This window comes from Petaurus breviceps, unplaced genomic scaffold (assembly GCF_028583685.1).
Source record: "Petaurus breviceps papuanus isolate PSGF00001 unplaced genomic scaffold, PetGlider_PUasm1.0 90925, whole genome shotgun sequence".
NCBI lineage: Eukaryota > Metazoa > Chordata > Mammalia > Diprotodontia > Petauridae > Petaurus > Petaurus breviceps.
Genome location: NW_027187380.1, coordinates 28,817,812 through 28,838,192, shown reverse-complemented (window position 1 = coordinate 28,838,192; position 20,381 = coordinate 28,817,812). Strand labels below are relative to the sequence as shown.

General features: G+C 39.3%; 2 protein-coding genes and 1 long non-coding RNA gene across 20 annotated transcripts in view; 1 reads left to right on the top strand and 2 right to left on the bottom strand.

The window, feature by feature from the left end:
- Positions 1 to 19,557, top strand: part of HEXD (hexosaminidase D) — a 53,394-nt gene extending 33,837 nt beyond the window's left edge. For all 7 annotated transcript variants that reach the window (XM_069076667.1, XM_069076671.1, XM_069076666.1 and 4 more), the window contains 7 exons: positions 6,576 to 6,647; positions 7,187 to 7,382; positions 15,864 to 15,946; positions 16,701 to 16,779; positions 16,881 to 16,982; positions 17,214 to 17,303; positions 17,544 to 19,557. In XM_069076667.1, the coding sequence (XP_068932768.1) occupies positions 6,576 to 6,647; positions 7,187 to 7,382; positions 15,864 to 15,946; positions 16,701 to 16,779; positions 16,881 to 16,982; positions 17,214 to 17,303; positions 17,544 to 17,712 (791 nt within the window). In that variant the 3' untranslated portion in view covers positions 17,713 to 19,557. The remainder of the gene's footprint in view (positions 1 to 6,575; positions 6,648 to 7,186; positions 7,383 to 15,863; positions 15,947 to 16,700; positions 16,780 to 16,880; positions 16,983 to 17,213; positions 17,304 to 17,543) is intronic.
- The window catches only part of OGFOD3 (2-oxoglutarate and iron dependent oxygenase domain containing 3), a 138,117-nt gene that overhangs the window by 97,770 nt on the left and 19,966 nt on the right, over positions 1 to 20,381 (bottom strand). The window lies entirely within an intron of this gene.
- LOC138152644 (uncharacterized) lies at positions 843 to 14,699 on the bottom strand. Its single transcript, XR_011166158.1, has 2 exons — positions 14,147 to 14,699; positions 843 to 1,155 (listed from the first exon to the last, which is right to left on the bottom strand). It is a non-coding gene; the product is annotated as an uncharacterized lncRNA (long non-coding RNA).

The following is a 20,381-nucleotide window of genomic DNA, read 5'->3' as shown; positions in this document are numbered from 1 at the left end:
GTGTGCATAGTTTTATAGCCCTTTGGGCATAATTCCATATTGTTCTCGAGAATGGTTGGATCAGTTCACAAGTCCACTAACAATACATTAGTGTTCCAATTTTCCTGTATCTTCTTCAGCATTTATCATTTTCCTGTTTTGTTATGTTAGTCAACCTGATAAGTGTGATGTGGTATCTCAGAGTTGTTTTAGTTTGTGTTTCTCTAATCAATAGTGCAGATCAGTCAATACTTAAAGAAATTAATTCAGGCTATTCACTGGAAGGGCAAATATTGAAGCTAAAGCTTAAATGATCGCCAGATAGGACCAGGGACTGACTAGTCATCTGCCCTGCTCCCTCCACATTAACTACTAGTCCAGTACCAAAGACTATCCTAGAATTTCCCACCCTGGAAGGAGATAATCTGCTCAATATTGGAATAAAGCTTAGGTCAGAACTTCTTCTATATTATTTCCCTTGATGAACTCATCAACTTCTGTGAATTTAGTGATCATCTATGCAGATGATTCTCAGATCTATTTATTTATTGAGGCCTAAGCTCTCCTGTCCCCAGCCTCACATTTCCAACTGCCTAATAGATATGTTGAACTGAATGTGCCATAGAAACATTCAGAGAACAAATATATCCAATATTATATAAACTGTTTGCAAAAATAGGAAAATAAACAATTTTATCAAATTCTTCCAATGGTACTAATATGGTCTTGATATCTAAACAAGATAGCGTCAAAACAGAGAAAGAAAACTATAGATGTATCTTTAATGGACACTGATGCAAAATTTTAAAATAAAATATTAATAAAGATGCTATAGAAATTATCACAAACATCATACATTATAAGCAGTTTATGTTTATATCATGAATGTGAAATTAATACTAGGAAAACTATGAACATGCTTGACCACCTATAACAAAAACTATATGATTAAAAAAAAAAGCTTTTGTCAAAATGCAAATCCATTTCTCTAAAAAATATCACACAAAAAACTGGAAAACAGAGGACTAAATGCACCCTTCCTTAACATGGCAAATAATATGTAACTAAAATCAAAAGCCAACATTACATATGATGGAGATAAAGTAGAGTCATTTCCAGTAAGAGTAGGGGTAAAACAAGGATGTCTTTTGTCACCGCTGTTGTTTGCGAGGAATGCTATCAGTAAGAAAAGAAAAAGAGATTGAGGGATAAGCATTACATAAATAAGAAACAAAAATGATCACTTTTTTCAGATGATATGATGGGTTACTTAGGAAACCCCAGAGTCAGCTAAAAATTAATTGAAACAACAATTTCAGGAAAGTTCCTTGATATAAAATAGTAGACATACACCATTAGCATACCAATTAAACACAGCAGGAAAAGATAGAAAGTCCACTTAAAATAACTAGAGAATGTATAAAATGTTTGGGAGTCTTCCTATTAAGGTATGCACAGGAACAATATTAATATAACTATAAAATATTGTTTAAGGAAATAAAGGGAAACAAATAATTGTAGAAATATTAATTGCTTTATGGGAAATGCCCAGATAATGTAGTAAAATGGCAGTTCTACCTAAATTAATTTGCTTATTCAATGTCATACCAATCAAACAATCAAAAGATTACAGTATAGAAACAAAAATAATACCAAAATTCATGCAGAACAAAAGATCAGGATTCTCAAAGGAAATGATGAAAAACATTGGTCAGGAAAGGGGCTTACCATATTGGATCTCAAAGTATACTACAAAGAATAATCATTAAAAGTTTGATACTAAATAAGAAATAGGTCAGTCAGTGAAACAAATTAGGCATGCAGCATACCAAAGCAAATGAACCTGGTGGCTACATCCATGTTCAAGAATTCCAAAATTACCTTATGTGACCATAATCTATTAGCTCTCCCCCATTGCTTCACCAAATCCTATTCTTCACTCTTTTTTTTTCTTTTTATTAATTTAAATGCTTTATTAACTGCTGATTTACATCATTCGTTTCCGCCAGATTTTGTTACAAATTTTCTCCCCATTTTTCCCCCACCCATCCCCCCAAAACAGCAGTCCCACAGGATATCCCCTCCTCCAATCTGCTCTCTCCCATATTTTCTCCCATACCCGTTTCAACTTTTCCAGTGGATCTCTATGCCTCAGTGCCTGTATATCTTTTTTCTTAATTACATGTAAGATGGTATTAATAATAGTATATATATATATATATATATATATATATATACACACACACACAGACATATATATATATTTGAATATTTGATTTTAAAACTTTCAATTCCAGATTCATTCCCTTCCCCCCCCCCCGCCACCCACCCCCACTGGGGGGACAAGCAGTTCAGTATAGGTTGTACATGTGTGGCTAATGCAAAACAATAACATAGTAGCTGTATTGTAAAAGACTGACTATTTTTCCCTCCCTCCTATCCCACCTCCCACTTGTTCTATTCTCTACTTTGATCCTGTCCCTTTTCAGAAGTGGGTGCTTCCAACTTCCCTCCCCCCCAGCCTGCCCTCCCTTCCATCATCACCCCTCACATCCCCTTCCCCCCCTATTCTCCTGGAGGGTGAGATCCCCTATTTAGTGTGTATTTCCCTCCCTTCTCAAGCCAGATTCAATAGGAATAAGGTTGACCTATTCCCTTTTGCCTTCCTATTCTTCCCCGTCATTGTAACCATTTTCCCTTGCCTCTTCTGTATGAGATAGTTTGCCCCACTCTGTCTCTCCCCATCTCCTCTCATTATATTCCTCTCACCTCTTAATTTCACCTTTTAAGTATCATCCCTTCCTGTTAAATTGGTCCCGTGCCCTCTATCTATGTATACCTGTAAACATATATACACACATTCACATATGTATTCATATGCCCGCATACCCTCATATAAAGACATATATATACACATACATATATATATATATATATATTTCTAATCCCTTCAACTACTGAGAAAAGTTTCATAGGTTACAATTATTGTTTTTCCACGTAGGAATGTTAATAGTTCAACTTTGGCCAGGTGGCTCAGCAAGCAAGAGCACCGGCTCCAGTGCCGGGACGACCTGGATCAAATCCGGGCCCAGACACTCAGCACCACACCCAGAAACAACAACTGGCCATGCAACCCTGAACAAGCCACTCAACCCCGATTGCTTCAAAAAAAAAAAAAAATAGTTCAACTTTGATAAGTTCCTTATGATTTCTTTTCCCTGTTTACCTTCTCATGCTTCTCTTGCTTCTTGTATCTGAATGTCAAATTTTCTATTCAACTCTGGTTTTTTCAGCAAGAATGCTTGAAAGTCCTGTATTCCACTGAATGACCATATTTTCCCCTGAAACATGATACTCAGTTTTGCTGGGTAGGTGACTCTTGGTTTTAATCCCAGCTCCCTTGACCTCCGGAATATCACATTCCAGGCCCTTCGATCCCTCAATATAGAAGCTGCCAGATCCTGGATTATCCTGATTGTGTTTCCACAATATTCAAATTGTTTCTTCCTGGCTGCTTGTAATATTCTCTCCTTAATCTGGGAATTCCGGAACCTGGCTATAATATTCCTAGGAGTTTTCTTTTTGGGATCTTTTTTCAGGAGGTGATCGGTGGATTCTTTCAACCTCTATTTTGCCCTCTGGTTCTAAAACATCAGGGCAGTTTTCTTTGAGAACTTCCTGGAGGATGCTTTCCAGGCTCTTACTTTGGTCATGGCTCTCGGGCAGTCCAATAATTTTTAAATTATCTCTCCTGGATCTATTTTCCAGGTCAGTGGTTTTTCCCATGAGATATTTCACATTGCCTTCTATTCTTTCATTTGTTTAGATCTGTTTAACAGCATCTTGATTTCTCATAAAGTCATTAGCCTCCATTTGCTCCAATCTAATTCTGAAGCAATGATTCTCCTCAGTGAGCTTTTGAGATTCTTTTTCCATCTGGCAAATTCAACTTTTTAAGGCATTCTTCTCCTCATTGCCTTTTTGAGCCTCCTTTGCCATTTGAGTCAGTCTGTTTTTTAAGGTATTATTTTCTTCAGTCAAGCTGTTGACTCTCATTTCATAATTTTCTTGCATTGTTCTCATTTCTCTTCCCAATTTTTCCTCCACTTCTCTTATCTGCTTCTTAAGGTCCTCTATGGCCTGTAACCAGCTTGTACTTTCCTTTGAAGCTTTTGGTGCAGGAGTTCTGACTTCACTGTTTTCCTCCTGTTCCATGCCTTGCTCCTTCTTATCCCCAAAATAGGAGTGTAATGTTGGAATCTTCTGTCTGCTTTGTTTCCTTTGCCTGCTCATTTTGCCACTCAATTACTTGACTTTTGGGCTTTTTGCCACAGTAGGACTCTGCCAGCAGACAGGGGAGTTTTCGTCCCAAATGCTGGGGTTTTCTCAGCTGCTGGAGGTATTAGATGGGTGCCCTCTCTGAGGTCTCCACATGCTCTGGCAAGCTGGACACACACCCCAGGACCTCCACCCTAGACTGCAATCCAGATCCAAGGTTAAAGCAAGAGCGATGACCCCTCAGACTGGTGCTTGGTCCCCCTACACTCTGCAGGCCAGGAGCTGAAGCTGCCACGTGGCGCTGGCAGGCTGTGCTGGCGTCTCAGCAGTTTCTCACCCCCGGGGGTAAAAGCCACGCACTCCCACTTCCTGGGTCCCAAAGTCCAGACTGCACTGGCCTCTCACCTTGTCCTTCGCATCTATGTATTGATAAATCTGGAAACGGCCACAGCTGCTGCTGATCTGGAGTCCCTCTGGCTGGCGGCTCCTTTCCCTTTTTCTTTAATCTCTTTGGGATACAGACCTATCTGGTATTGCTGGGTCAAAGAATATGCATAGTTTTATAGCCCTTTGGTCATAGTTACAAATTGTTTCCCAGAATTTTTGGATCAGTTCACTACTCTTCCAGCAAATCATTAGTGTACTTATTTTTCCCTTGTCTCCTCTAGCATTTGTCATTTCTGACAGATGTGAGGTGGTCCCTCAGAGTTGTTTTAATTTGCATTTCTCCAATTAATAGTAATTTAGAGCATTTTATCATATGTCTATAGATGTTACGTCACTCTAAGTGAGTATGTGAAAAGGCCTTAGCCTAAAAGGGCCAGGGTCTCCCATTGCATCCTGGGTCATCTCCAGTCATCCTGTTAAATATCTGGTCACTGGATCCAGATGGCTCTGGAGGAGAAAATGAAGCTGGTGACCTTGCACAGCCCTCCCTCACTCAAATCAAAGTCAACTACAAGTCATGTCATCATTTCCCTGATGCCCTCACCCTCTTCGAAAATGAAGGACAAACACAACAACAACCACCTGTTTGACCAATCTTCAGTCCTGCCTTTTATACTTGGATGCACCCCAGGGCTCTGTCCTGAGTCCTCTTCTCTCTGCTCAGTAATCTCATCAGCTCCTATAGACTCAGCTATTATGTGAATGACTCCCATATCTACATAACAAACCCTTACCTCTTTCCTGAGCTCCACCATTTCATCTCTACATGGATATCCCATAGGCATCTCAAACTCAACATAGCCAGAACAGAACTCATATTTATCCCTAAACCCATCCTTCCTCCTAACTTCCTTATTTCTGTGTGGGGTACTACCATTCTTCCAGTAGTGCAGGTTTACAATCTAGGGGTCATCCTCAGCTTTTCATTCATTCACCAAGCATATCCAGTCAGTTGCTAAATCTCTTTCATTTGTCCCCCTCTTTCTATCCAGGACTACCATCCCATTTCAGGTCTCATCATCTCTTACTTTGACCACTGAGTTAGCTTCCTAACTGATCTCCCAGCATCAAGCCTTTCCCATCTACAATCCATTTTTCACAAAGCTGCAAAATTGACATTCCTAAATTCCAGATTCTAACCATTTAGTTCCTCTCCTTAAGGAGCTGTTAGTATCCTGTTGCCTGCAGAATAAAATACAGATTCCTTTGGTATTTACAATACCTTCATAATCTGGTTCCAGCCCGTCTTTCCAAGCTAATAATCCATTACTTCTCCTTGTATACTCTGTGGTTCAGCCAAACTTCCACCTTGTTATTCCCCATAAATATATATTCAATCTACTGCACTCTGTAGTTTTGAATAAACTGTCCCTAATTTCTAGAATTCTCTCCTTCCTCCCCACTGCCTACACTTCCCTTCCAGGCTCAGCTCAAGCATAATACCTTTAAAAAGTATTTCGTGATTCCCGTATTAGTGACTCTCCCCCTGAATTACCTTTTTAATATATTTTGTATGAACATATTCCATTCTTTCCAGGTAGAAGAATATAGTGAATTTGAGGACAGAAACTGTCCCTCTTTTGTATTTTGTACCCAAGAGTCTAGCTAGTACCTGACATATAGCAGTTTTTAAATGAGTGTTGATTTGATTCATTTAAATGGATGAGTTTAATTTGCTGAAGGAACCTGGTTTATGTATTATAATAAAGACAAGATGGAAATAAAAAATTAAGAGCTTATGTTCTCTAAGGCTTCTACCATTTTAAATACTTGACCCTACCTTCCATATACTATTAAAACATCTATTACGTATATAGCTCAGACCATAAATCCTTTCTCATTTGTGATTATTAACATTCTCATTTTTCCAGAATCTGGAATAGCACAGCTGGTAGAGCCAATGATCTGGGACTACATTGAAGATATGGATGTACATGGAAAGGGTCAGTACTGTTTGGCTGAGAAACTCACATCTAGATGTTCTTTTTAATTTATCCCTTTGAAGAGTTTATTTTGTATATAAATCAGAATGAAAGAATGTTAAATTATCCCTCTCATGTATGTGCAAACCAATTTCTCCTCCTTGATGTTTGATCTCTTTATTGAGGGAGAACTCTCCTTATTAATTATACAACCTTAGTTCTTCTTAGTACTTTTGGGCAAAATTAACAGTGGATGGAAATTGCAAATTTAGATTTGATGTAAGGAAAAGCTTCCTAACAATTCGTGCTATTCAGAAATGTCTATCATGGGCTGTGAATCTCATTTGAGAATTTTGAAGCAAAGATTGGATGACCATTTCTTGGGTGTGTTGCTGTGGAATTTAGTTGATCGTAGCATGGTGCTAAAAGAGAATATTGCTGGATATTTTATTTCTACATGTAGATCAGAGAAAGCTGATATTCTCTGGCATAGATTCCACCTACTACTGACTCTCCATGGGAGTTAGGAAATTGAATCCCTTTGTTCTTTTTATTTCTAGTTCTCCTCATGGATAAGTACAGGAAATGTGGTTTCCCTAAACTGTGGGTAGCCAGTGCTTTTAAAGGTGCCACAGGGGTGAATCAGTCTTTGACCATTATTAGCCATCACCTCAAAAATAACATCCAGTGGTTGAAAGTGGCAGACAGTGGACCTGCTGAGATGCTGCAAGGAATCGTTCTAACTGGTTGGCAAAGGTAAAGGAACTATGAAAGTGACTCTAGCTGAATTGCCTGATATGCAAACATCTCATACCTAAAGATGCTCTCTAGTTATGGAGGGAGTAAAGGTGTCTCAAGCAACTAGATCATGATTGCCCTAGGAATAAAAACTGCCTTCTTCTTTATCATTGACAGCTGTCCAGATTCTGTCTAACTCATTTCGCTGAGCGAAGCTTTCTTACGGATGCTGAAAGGCCAAGGCCTATAAAGAATATGGACTTCTGGGTTCCTTTGCATTTAGCATTTGTTGCTGAATGGACTAGGATCTTCTACCAAAGCTTTTATGTCTTCTTGTTTTTTTTTTTTTATCACAACCTGTGGTTTCATTAGTGCAGGCAACTTTTGGTATGAAAATTCCTTCTACCAATACAGACTGACAATTCATCAGTGATTTATAGTCTGAGAGACTTGCCATCACTCCACCAGGATGTGCCAGAGGCACGGTTTAAACCAAAGTGTTCCTGACTCCAGAGTTATCTGTCCTTGCTTTTAGCCAGGTAATAGAACCAAGGTTTGGGATGACAGGTCTTTTTCAGTAAGGATCTTTCTGTTTATTCAAATAGATAAAATAATATTACTCCTTTTCAGTGAATTACACCCTGTTATTGAACCTGAAGCTTTTTACTGGCTCTTGATTCTCAGTCTTCACAAATGAAAAGAATTATTCTGCCCTATTCTACATTCACAGAGCTGGTTGATGGCATATAAGGAACTGGTACCTAGGTACCTCTGCTCCAAAGTTCTTTCCACATAATACTTCCTCCTGTTACTTGTGCTTGTTTATACAAATAAATAAAAATAACATATACAATGTCTAATTTTTTAAAACAGCCATTGCTTTTGATGACATACAAGTGGAGTAACACTGGCCTTCCCATAAATTTAAAGTTTTTTTTTTCTTTCCACTGGCAAACAGAAATAGCTAGGTTGAATGGACAGTGGCTGCTTGCCCCATTGAAGTGGTCTGTAGCCCCTCAAAAATTTTAAGAACCCCAGAATGTGTCTTGTAGTATGCTAGTAAAAAAAAAAAAAAGTACAGAAAATGAACTTCCAACATACTTTCTCCATCACTTTCTTAAGTCTAGATAATCAACAAAACAATAAATGGTGCCCTAATTTGTATTGTTTATCTATTTCCTAGGCTTAAATGATCACTGAAAATTAACAATGGACTCTTTCTGGAACTGGCTCCAGCACACCACTGAGTGTGTCCTACACTCTCCTGGTTTGTTTCTCCCCACCCCACCCCGGCCATGAGAGCTTAAGTTCCTTAAAAGCAGAAACCATGTATTCTCATATCTCTCATAACAATATGCACAGTACTGGACACATAGGAGGCTCTCCATAAATATATGTTGCACTGAATTGATTGTTTCTTTAAATGTTAGCCATACTTCCCATGGACACAAACATACCCCTAAGTGTATCTCCAGATGAAGTAGTTTATATGACTAATAGTGTAATCCCAAGTCTGTTGTAGATAGATGTTTTTCTTCATAGCAAGCTCAAAGCAATAACTAAATGCTATCTTACTAGTATCCACAAACATCTTTTTGAAGGAGCTATAAATTGGCATCAGTGATTTGTGGGCCACTTCAACTCTAAGGTTTTATGTCTGGGAACTATAAGCAAGGAGATGTGAACCTAAGCTTTATCAATTCACAATGTGGAGCTATAAATAAAAACCATGTACTCTAAGACTAGTCAAGGCAAGAAAATCACATCTTAAAATCTAACCACCATTCCATACTTCTACTTGGCCACTTTTGTGACTTTCCTTTCTTATCTTCCTACTTTAGAAGTGAATTGTACCTCCATCCTCTTCCAGAGGCATATAAACTTTTAGAGACTTTCAATTCAAATCAAGCCTTTTTAGAAGTATAAATGTCCACAGGCTATGCTGAAGTAGTATTCTGGCAAAGCAATGTTTGAAACATCTGAGGTTTCTCGAAAAATTCATATCAGAACAAAAGAAAACCCCATTTTCCTAGGGTTTTTTGTTTTGGTTTTTGGTTTGGGGGTATTTTTTTTTATTTCATTCTTTTGAACTCAACATCATCCAGATACTATTTTCTACAGAAACCTGATGATTGAGCTACTACTGCCTCAACTGCACTAGATGGCACTGTTCACTTTATTGTGAATGAAAAGTAACCCTTCTCATAAATTACCTTAATTCATTCCTTTCTTTTTAAAAGAGTCCTAGTCAAGCAAAGATTAAGTTGAAGAAATAAAAGGACATTTCTAGTCCCAAAAAATAAATCAGTCTTAAGAATATATAAGAGTAATAATCTATGCAAAACAAAGTTTGAAGAGGAGAGGGACAACATGCAGACCACATTTCTTTTCTGGAGAGCCTAAAACTGTCCTGTTTTACCTGCCATTTCAAATGCTAGAGTTGCTGCTGGGTGCAATGGGGGAAAAGCTACCTCAGACACAAATTGTCCTTGTGACCCTGGGCAAGATGAATAACCTTTCAGTGCTCTAGGCATCCCTAAATTTCAGAAAAAAGTGCAACATTTTGGGAGTGGAAGGAGCTTCTTATCTAGGAGTTATATTTTTATCTAATTATTCCACTGACAGTCCCTATCTCTTCGAATGCTAAGAAAAGTAAGCTTTAACCAAACTAAGCAACCAAATTGATGCCGTTGGGAAATTTATTAATTACTATAAATCTTTAATTCCATCAATTTATTACCAATTCCCTAATAGTAATATGGAACTGTATGAAACAGAAAAGTGGTTTGGGTCACATGTTCAATTCTAAATAAAAGCTTTAGGTGGCAGATTTCTTTAAACTGAAGTCATATGCTAATTAAATTTGCATAGCTTTATTAAAGGAAAAACATTCTCTGTACAAAGTCTACTTCCTGGGGAAAAATCTAAGAGGCAAACAGAAAACTGTTACTGAAGACTCAGCACAAGTGAGGTTCCAGATTAATCACATGGAACAGTTTTCATTTTAATCATGAGAACAACAAAATAACCTACTGTGCAGTAAATAGCTATATGGAAAGGCAAAAGACCTGGATTCTAGTCCCAGTAACCCCAGGCACATGACTTCTCTGCACTTCAGTTTCTTGATCTCTAGATAAAGTTGAACTAAATAATCTATAAAATCACTTCCATTTAGAGCTGGAACTAGCAATTTTGAAATTTAGGAAAAGAATTCAAACCTTAATACCTAAGGTTTTAAAAGATCTTAGCTGCTATGGGCAAAGATCCCAAGGCATTCTGAGGTCACCATTTGGGAGACCACAGCCAGAGAAGAAAACTAGAAAAGACTGAGGCAGGGGGAAAGGCACCACATGTACTTTAAAGCCAGGAAGCAAACTGTTATGTAACTTTGTATTTTCAGCCTGCAGAACAGGTGCTAAGCTCTCTTGTTTCTTCCTTCTGAAGTGCTGTCTCCATCATCTGAACTGCCATACTCTGGAGTAAAACTCCAGTCACCTTACCCTAATAGTTACAGCTCTTCCTCCAACTCTATGTCCTGATGATTCTATGAAGCTTCCAACTGGTTTCTTAATAATCAAAAAAAGACCTGCAGAGTGGAGCATTCAGAGGATCAGGACAGCCCCTTTCCAAAAGATACTTATCAGAGAGTAAGGAAGGACATGTGGATGCTTATTCTGACTTGGAGTCAGAAAAATGTGGGTTCAAATTTGACTTCAGACACTTGCTAGCTTTGTGGGCCTGGGCTAGCCACTTAACCTGTCTCTGCCTCAGTTTCCTCATCTGTAAAATGGGGATAAGAATAGCATCTGCATCTCAGGATTGTTGTGAGAATGTAAAGCACTTTGCAAACTTTTAATGCCCTACATGAATGTTAAATATTATAATTATTTTACATAAAGACAAATAATAAAGCAGTTTAACACCAAGTGATATGAGTGGTTCAGACAGTAGATATTATAGGAGTTCAGTAAAGAAAGAAAGAGATCAGAGAAGGGAAGACTCCTTGAAAGAATAGTTTTGAAGTATAGGTAGGACAGAAGTCAGTAGAAATGATGCAGGAGAACAGTATGAATACAGGTATTCTCAAGGGTCGAGGTTGAGATAAATAGCCAGAGTGAACATTTTCATGTAATGGAAATTAAGGTTGGAAAGGTAGGTTGGGACCAGATTGAATGCTACACTGAAGAGTTTGGACCTCAATTCTGTAGGCAATGGGAAGTAATTGAAGGCTTTATAACATAACAAAGAGTAGCAATTTAGGAAGATTAATCTTATGATAGTATTCAGGATAGATCATAAGGGAAAGAACAGACTGATTCAGAGACAACAGCAGTAGCCCAATATCCATTAAGGACTTGAACTACAGTAATTGCAATTGGGAATGGAAAAAATTGCTGACCATGTGAAAAATGAAGGAGTCAAAGATGATTGTGAGTCAGTGAGCATTTATTAAGCACCAACATGCCAGGCACTGTGTGCTAAACACTCACGATACAAAGAAAGGCAAAATACAGTCCCTGCTCTTGAGGAGTGAACACTCTGATGGGGAAAACAATGTGCAAATAACTGTGCAAGCAACTCCATACAAAGAAGCTACGTACAAGAAAAGTGGAAAATAACCCACAGTGAAAGCACTACTACTAAGGTGGGATTTTGCCTGGGAATTGAAAATCAGGAGATGAGGATGGAGAGCATTTCAGGCATGGAGTGAAACATCCAAAGCCAAGAGAGGAAACATTTTATCTGAGGAAAGGCAAGGAGACCAGTGTCACTGGATCTAACAGTACATTTTGGGAATTGGAGGGAGGAGAGAAAGGAAGGAAAAGAATAATAATTTCTATAGTGTCTATGTACCGCACACTGTGCTAGGCACTTTGTAAATATATTATTTGATCCTCACAACAATCTTGTGAGGTAGATGTTATCCCCATTTTTATAGTTGAGGAAATTTGAGGCAAACGTTAAATGATTTGCCTAGGGTCATATAGCTAGTGACTGAGGTCATCAGGTCTAGCTGATTCCAGCTCCAGTTTTCTGTCCACCTGACTGCATCTGACTTGTAAGAAGAGTGGGGAGGGGGGTGATAAATACGATTTTACATTTAATCCTAGAAGTGATAGGAAGCCATTGGAATTTATTCAGTAGAGGAGTGGCATAGTGGGAACTGCACTTGAAGAAGATAAAGGGAGAATAGACTGGAGTAAGGAGAGACTTGTGCCAGGCAAACCAACCATCCCACTATTGCAATAGTCCAGGCTTGATGGCATTATCAGAGGAAGAAAGGGAAGGGGAAGAGAATGTGGCAGGCATTGTGCTAAGCGCTTTTTACAAATATTATCTCATTTTATCATCAATAGCACCTTTGAGATAGGCGCTATTATTATCCTTACTTTATAGTTAAGAAAACTGAGGCAGAGGTTGAATGATTTGCCCAGTCACACTTGTCAGAGGCTGGATTTGACCTTAGGTTTTTCTGACCTCTGGCCTGGCATTCTTCTACTGTTTCAACAGTTACACCTTGAAGAAGGGAAATGTTGCAAATGTGAAAAGGTCTTGGCAGCAGATTATATGTGGTGGATAAGAGAGGAGTTGAGAGTGACACCTAGGTTGCTACCCTAAGGGACTGGGAGGAGGCTGGTGGCCTCAGTAGTAATTGGGAAGATTGAAAGTGGGGAAGGTTTGGGGGAAAACATAATGAGTTCACTTTTGGACATGTTGAACCTAGGACATCTACAGGATGTTCAGTTTGAGATGTCTAACAGGTAATTTAGCAACACAAGACTAGAGGTCAGCAGAGATGTTAAGGCTGAATAAATAGATATGGGAATCATCAGCATAGAGATGGTAATTAAAACCAAGGGAGCCAACAAGATCACAGAGTGATATATAGTGTAGAGAAAAAAGAGGGCCCAGGACAGAGCCCTTTGGGACACCCAATGTTAATGAGTATATCCTGAATGAAGATCCAGCAAAGGAGGCTAAAGAGTAATCAGACAGCTAAGAGAAAAACCAGGAGAGAGTAATGTTCTGTATCAAGGGATGGTGATCAGCAATTAACAGATCATTGGTAAATGTGGAAAAAGCAGTTTGGGTGCAATGATGAGGTCAGAAGTTGGATTATGAGGGGTTAAGAAGTGAGTGAGAGGAAGTAGAGGCACCTATTATAGATGGCCTTTTCAAGGAGCTTAGCCACAAAAGGCAAGAGAGATATAGAACAATATTAAGTGAGGATGTAAGGACCAAGTAAAGGTTTTTTTAGAAGGCAGAGGGTATGGGTATGTTTGTAGGCATTAAGCAGCCAGTAGACAGGGAGAGATTGAAAACAAGTGAGATTGGGGATGATAGAGGAAGTAACTTGGAGAATCATGATATCACATGTAGAAATAGAGAAATATGGGATTGGAACTAATTTTAGTGAAGAGAGACACTGAGTTCAAGTGATATTTTACTATGCTAGAGGTAAGACTGCTCATCACTTCCTAGTGCAAACAGTAGATCTTTGGATGGTTGGCCTGGAACTCAGAATAGAGATCAGAGCTGGAGATGCAAATCCTTATAGAGCTGTTAGCTAAAGCAGTGGGAGGGGATAAGATCTCTGAAGGGCAAAGGAGTAGATGAACTTTGAGTTTGCACATAGGAGTTTAGAGAAGAGATTTTTGTTGTTCAGTCATGTCCCACTCTGTGACACAATTTGAGGTTTTCTTGGCAAAGAGTGGTTTGCCATTTCCTTCTCCAGCTATTTTATAGATGAGGAAACTGAGGCAAAGAGTTAAATGACTCACCCAGGGTCACACAGCTAGTGTCAAGAAATCAGGATTTGAACTCAGGTCTTCCCGACTCTAGGCCCAGCACTCCATCCACTGTGCTATCTAGTTGCCCAGTGCGAGAAGGGAAACTAAAAAAAGAACAGAAAGGAAAAGAACCAAGAGAGTGAATTGTCTTAAAAATGTTTCAAAAGGGAAAGAGTAGTGAGAAATGTCATGCCAAAAACAGGTTAAGGAGAAGGCCAGAAAAGAGCAGTTTGAGTAGAGAGAAGCCACAGAAGCCATATTTCAGGGGATTGAGGAAGACTGAGAAAATGAATCAGTAAGCAAAGATCAGTCCTTCCAGAACTTTAATTGGGAAAGGAAGGTTACAGGGTCACTAGACCAAAATTTCACCAAGACTTACACTGGTTGAATTTCATCACCATGCTCAGTGCATGTCACTAGACTGAATCTTGTCAGTGTGTCTATGAGCTTAAGGTCAGACTTCTTAAGGTCATGTTTTTTGTTTTTCCAAGATAGAAGAAATCTGAAGATATTGGTTAGCAGGCAGGCAGCTAATGGAGAGGCAGAATGTAAAGAGACCACACAAGCGTAACTAACAGAGCAACTTTTCTAAGAAGGGAAAAGGAGGGATTCAAGGCCATTGATGGAGGAGTTAAATTTGGAAATGAAGACCATACTTTTCTGAGAGGAGGAAAGGGAGGAGTAGATAATAAATATTTTAAGACAAAGTAACGTGGTAGGAGTTCTGCATTTAATTGTCTCAGTAAAATAAGAAGTGAATCTATCTACTGAGAGGAAGACCTGATGAGGAAAGCACTAAAACAGTACATTACTGGGAAATCAAGAAGTTAGAAATAAAAAGATTGCCAAGTTAAAAAAAAGAAACAGCTGAGGGAGACATGAATGTGTAGTGGGCCCACTGAGCACACTTCTGTAATTTTCTACAACAATCTGAAGCCACAGAAGAGGATCAGAAATGATGGGAGGGAGAGTGTCCTCAGACTAAGGACTATAATGGTAGGCAGGGCAAAAATATCAGGAGGAAGGGGTGGCTAGGTGGTGCAGTGAATAGAGCATTGGCCCTGGAGTCAGGAGGACCTGAGTTCAAATGCGGCCTCGGACACTTAACACAAAACCTAGCTGTGTGACCTTGGGCAATTCACTTAACCCCAACTGCCCTCCAAAAAAAAAGGGCAAAAAAAAAAATCAATTTAAAAAAATCATGGGACAGCCAGGTGGCACAGCAAGTAAGAGCACCGGCCCCAGAGTCAGGATGACCTGGGATGGAATCCGGGCTCAGACACTTAGCACCCACCCAGAAATACCTAGCCGTGTAACCTTGAGCAAGTTACTTAACCCCAATTGTTTAGGGGTGGCCAGGTGGCTTACAGCGAGTAAGAGCACCGGCCCCAGTGTCGGGATGACCTGGGATCGAATCTGGGCTCAGATACTTAGCACCACACCCAGAAATAACTGGCTGTGTAACCTTGAGCAAGTTACTTAACCCCAATTGCTTAAAAAAAAAATATCCAGAGGACAAAAAAGTCTAAGATGTTAATAAGGTGGCTCAGCTTACTAAAGTAGCTGACCACAGACCCCAGGCTGGGTACTTAGTTAAGTTTAGATAGAGTGAGGCTAATGTCCTGAGCAAAGAAGAAAAAGGTAAGATTCATCATATAGTTCCATCCCAGTATTAGAAATAAATGTTTCTTCCTTTTATGGATTCCAGGTATGACCACTTCTCTGTTCTCTGTGAGCTGCTTCCTGTGGGAATCCCATCCCTAGCAGTATGTCTGCAGGCACTCAAACATGGTACAGTATATTACTTTCCTCTTTTTCCTGAAGTACAAGCCCCCAGATTTTCCTAGAATCCATTTTTCTTTTTGGTGTTTTTTTCCTCCCAGGAATACTGGGGATCAACTGTGTGTAGTCACACTGCCATGTTGGAGTGCTTCCCACGCACACCATGACCTTCCCTTTTCACACAAGAAATACATAACCAACCTATGACCCTGAATTCTTCATGAAGGGAGGTACTCTAAATTGGAAAGTCTGCCCGAGTTTGGGGGTAAGATTGTGAGACAGTTTCATAAGTGCTAAGCAACTGTGCTGCCTTTCAGAGGGAGGGTAAAAAATTCACCAAGACTTACACTGGTTGAATTTCATCACCATGCTCAGTGCATGTCACTAGACTGAATCTTGTCAGTATGTCTATGAGCTTAAGGTCAGACTTCTGGGACCTGTACTCCAAGAAATTAAAACAAATTCCACTTATATGAAATAACCCTTGGGAAAGGGGCCTGAAATATCAAGATAGTTTTCTTAAAGGGGAACAGACACAAGCTTGGAAAGAGGAATTACCTGATTGGAGAATTGCCCCCAACAAATTCGCCAAAGCTCTTTTATGTCCCCAGTCCAGAGCAAGGAGTCCACAGCTTTCCCAAGCAAGTCAATAAATAGGAATAAATTCTCCTAAAATAGGAGTTTTCTCTGCATACTCTCGTATGAGCGTCTCCCTCATGTTTCTCTTTCTCTTATCTTTATTAAGAAAATGCTTCTCTTTCAGGAGGTTATACTGACAATGTTAAAAATATAGTGGAGAAGTACCTAGGGATGTCAAATTTGGAAATCAATAGTTTTATGAGGTAAAACCACCAATTCCTACTAATCTCATTATTACTCTGTTATCTCATAGCCCTGAACTCTTAATAGTTCTGAAATTGATGAAGACTTTCTCTCTGACTAGTGAAAGCTCTGGGACTTTTCCTGGCAGTGATGTCTTCGCCCTGATCACTCAGATCAGCTTTCACCTAAGGCACTCTGTGGATGAACTGTTAGAAAGGAACAGGTTAGTTATTAACAAGCAAAAATTAAGTATAGAACCATTACAAAGAAATGAATTCTCCTTCCTTCCTTCACTATCGCCAGTCTATTTGGGGAACAAAACATAGATGCACAAGTCAGCCTCTGCTTGCTAGCTTGATCAATCTTGTCAGGCCTTATAAAGTCAATGTCCCGGGATAAGCCAGTGGATAACACACATGACTCTCGAGTACAACTCCAATGCATTTATTTACAGATATGTAACTGGTTGGTTCAGCCCTTACCACCGCAAGAGGAAGATGATTCACCCAGTTATGATCCAGCACATCCACCCAGATGCTATAAGGTAGTGGTGCCAGCTCCCTTTGAATCCCCGTACTAAAATTGGCTTTGAGCCAAAATTTAAATTCTGAGATCTTTAGATGAATTCATTTATTTTTACTTCACTAGTACTAGACACTAACAGTTCGAAGTGCTTCTCACTTTATTTTTTGATCCTCTTTAAAAGGCTGTCTTCCCATAGTATTTTTTTTTAATGAGGATTCACATGTCAGGTTCATAGTCACCCTTTTCCATTTCCCTTCAGTCTCCTAACCAGGTGGAATACTGTCATCCAAGAGCTGCAGGCAGCCCTTGAAAGAATTTTCTACCCAGATGCAGTAGAGGAGTGGCTGGAAGAAAACACCCATCCCACCATCCGGAAGCTACAGCAACTATTGCAAGATCTGGATGCAGCAATAGCAGCTCAGTCTTAATACTTCTGCCATGGAAGTGACCCATCTTAAGTAGAAGGCTTACCCACTACTAACCCAGTAGGGATTCTTACAGATGGCCAAGACCACTCATTTACTACATGAAAGTAGTACTGAGGGGAAGGGGGCAGGGTTGGGAGCGTTCGTGTTGGGTATGATTGGAAAATCTAATGCTAGGACAGAATCTGAAAAGAGACATTGAGGTGTGAAGGTGTGATACTGGATCTTATGTTAAAAGCTATTACCATGAAAGGATGAAGCAGAATTTATTATGCCACAATTTAATCTAAAAAATTAGAAGCAGCAATCATAATATTCCACAAGGCATCAGTAAAAAGATAGCAAAAGTAAAAAAGCAAAAAAGATAACCAGGGAAACTACATTATGCTTGAAGGCAATATAAATAATATTAATGCTGAAATATATGCATAAAAATAGCATAGCATTAAAATACTTGAAGGAAAAAATGATTGAACTATAGAGTAAAATAGATAACTGTAATAGTTGGGGACCTCAGTGTGTCCCTTTCCACCCTAGGCAAATCTAGCAATAAGAAAGACCCTGAAAAGAAATTTAAAAATTTGATATGGTAGATATCTGGTAATTAATGGATGGCAATAGAAATATTTCTCTCTTACATGGCACCTTTACAAAAACAAATGCAGAAAGTTTATAAATACTTCCTTTACCGACAATAGCACAATAAAAACTATAATCAATAGATGGAATTTGAAGAAGTTAAAGAAAATGTATTGGTTATAGTTAATTACCAATCACAATTCCCCACTTAAAAAGAAAAACTATCATTCCATCTACTGCTCTTAATATAACAGAGTAAGCACTCTTATTGCTAGAAATTACTCTTAAGACTTGTTTTCCCTTCTATCTTGTCCCCCTTGATGCTTAGGGCCATTTACAGTGAGGCAGCTTGTTAAAACCACAACTGAATTAAGGACGGGAACAAATCCTGTCTGTCAACTCTGAAATGACCGGTCCCATAAGCCAAAGCATCCCCTTCTCATCCAGCCTGTACTTGGTCCTATACTAAACCCTGGTACTCTTATTTGTACTGAAGCCCCACAGAAGGTAAATACTTGTGGCTTTGGTAGTAGTTTTACAATCAAGTTACTACTATGCAGAAACCACTGTTTCCATACTGCATTTCTCCACTGGTGGAATATGAAGAATTTTTAAGACCTTGTCCTCCATTTTAGACTTTATACTATATAAAAGGAGTCTAAAATTTACAGTTAAGATTTTGACTTGAGTGACACCCTCAGACCCTGGACAAAGTTGGAAATTGTGTAAGATTTATTTTGGAGGCCCCTTACCACTCCAATTTCCTCCTAGAATCTACCTACTAGTGTGTAAAAGTACTACTAGAGAAGAATGATTAGGATAGTGAGAAGACTGAGCCTCAAGAAAACAGTGGGGCAATGATAATACAAAATTAGAAACAAATGAATGCATACAAAATTTCAGAGGCAAATTTTAGCTACATTTAAAGGAAAGTCTTCCCAGCAACTAGAACTTTGCAGAAGCAGAATGGGCTCCCTCCAGCAGGGTTTTCCATTACCAAAAGTCTTCAAGTACAGGGCAACCAGATGAGCACTTGTCAGGGATTTTAGAGAGGAAATTCCTGTTCAGCTATTGGTTGGACTAGATCAGTAGTACCAAACTAAAATAGAAATAGTTCCCAGTAGGCTTATATTGACTTCAAAAATCACAAATGAACTCTGATACTGTATTTTTATTTTGTTAAACATTGCTAATTACAGATTAATCTGGTTAATTCAAGTTTAGCTTTGCTGGATCTTGTGGCTGCATATTAAATACCTCTGGACTAGATGAGCTCAGAAAATCTGTCTTGGCGCTTGGGAGGGGTAGGGGGATGAATTCAAAAGGATTTTTCTTCTCATTCCATCAATGTTGCTTGGGTGACCACTATTTGATTCTCTCCTCACCCAGTGTTTTGTTTGGGTTGGGGTTTTTTTGGAAGGGGGGAAATTAGAGATGACTTGCCAACACCTCCTTACTATCATCTTTGAAAAACTACCATCCATTCCCATTTTGCTATAGGTTTTGGTGTGATACCACAGAAGTTGCCAATCTTTAGTTACCTGCTTTAAAAGGAAGTGTGGAGTTAGGATAGGATCTTTATAGGGTGATTACACTGGGAATATTGTGTTCAGTTCTGTACACCATTTTAAATAAGGCTTCAGCAAGCTGTAGTGCCTTTACAGGTGGAGGTAACCAAGAATGTTGAGGAGACTAAAGACTATATATACCATACAGGGATTTGATGGAACCAGGGATATTTAGCCTTAAGGGGGGCGGCTATGATAGCTAGCTGTTGCCAGGTATTTAAAAGCGTATTGCATTAAGACTTATTTTGGGGGGCGGCCAGGTGGCACAGTAAGAGTGCTGGCCCCAGCGTCAGGAGACCTGGGATCAGTTCCGGCCTCAGATACTTAACACCCACACAAAATAACTGGCCGTGTAACCTTGAGCGAGTTACTTAACCCCAAGTGCTTAGGTGTGGCCAGGTGGCACAGTGAGTAAGAGTGCTGGCCCCAGCGTCGGGAGACCTGGGATCGGTTTCAGCCTCAGATACTCGGCACACACACACACACACACACACACACACACACACACACACACACACACACACA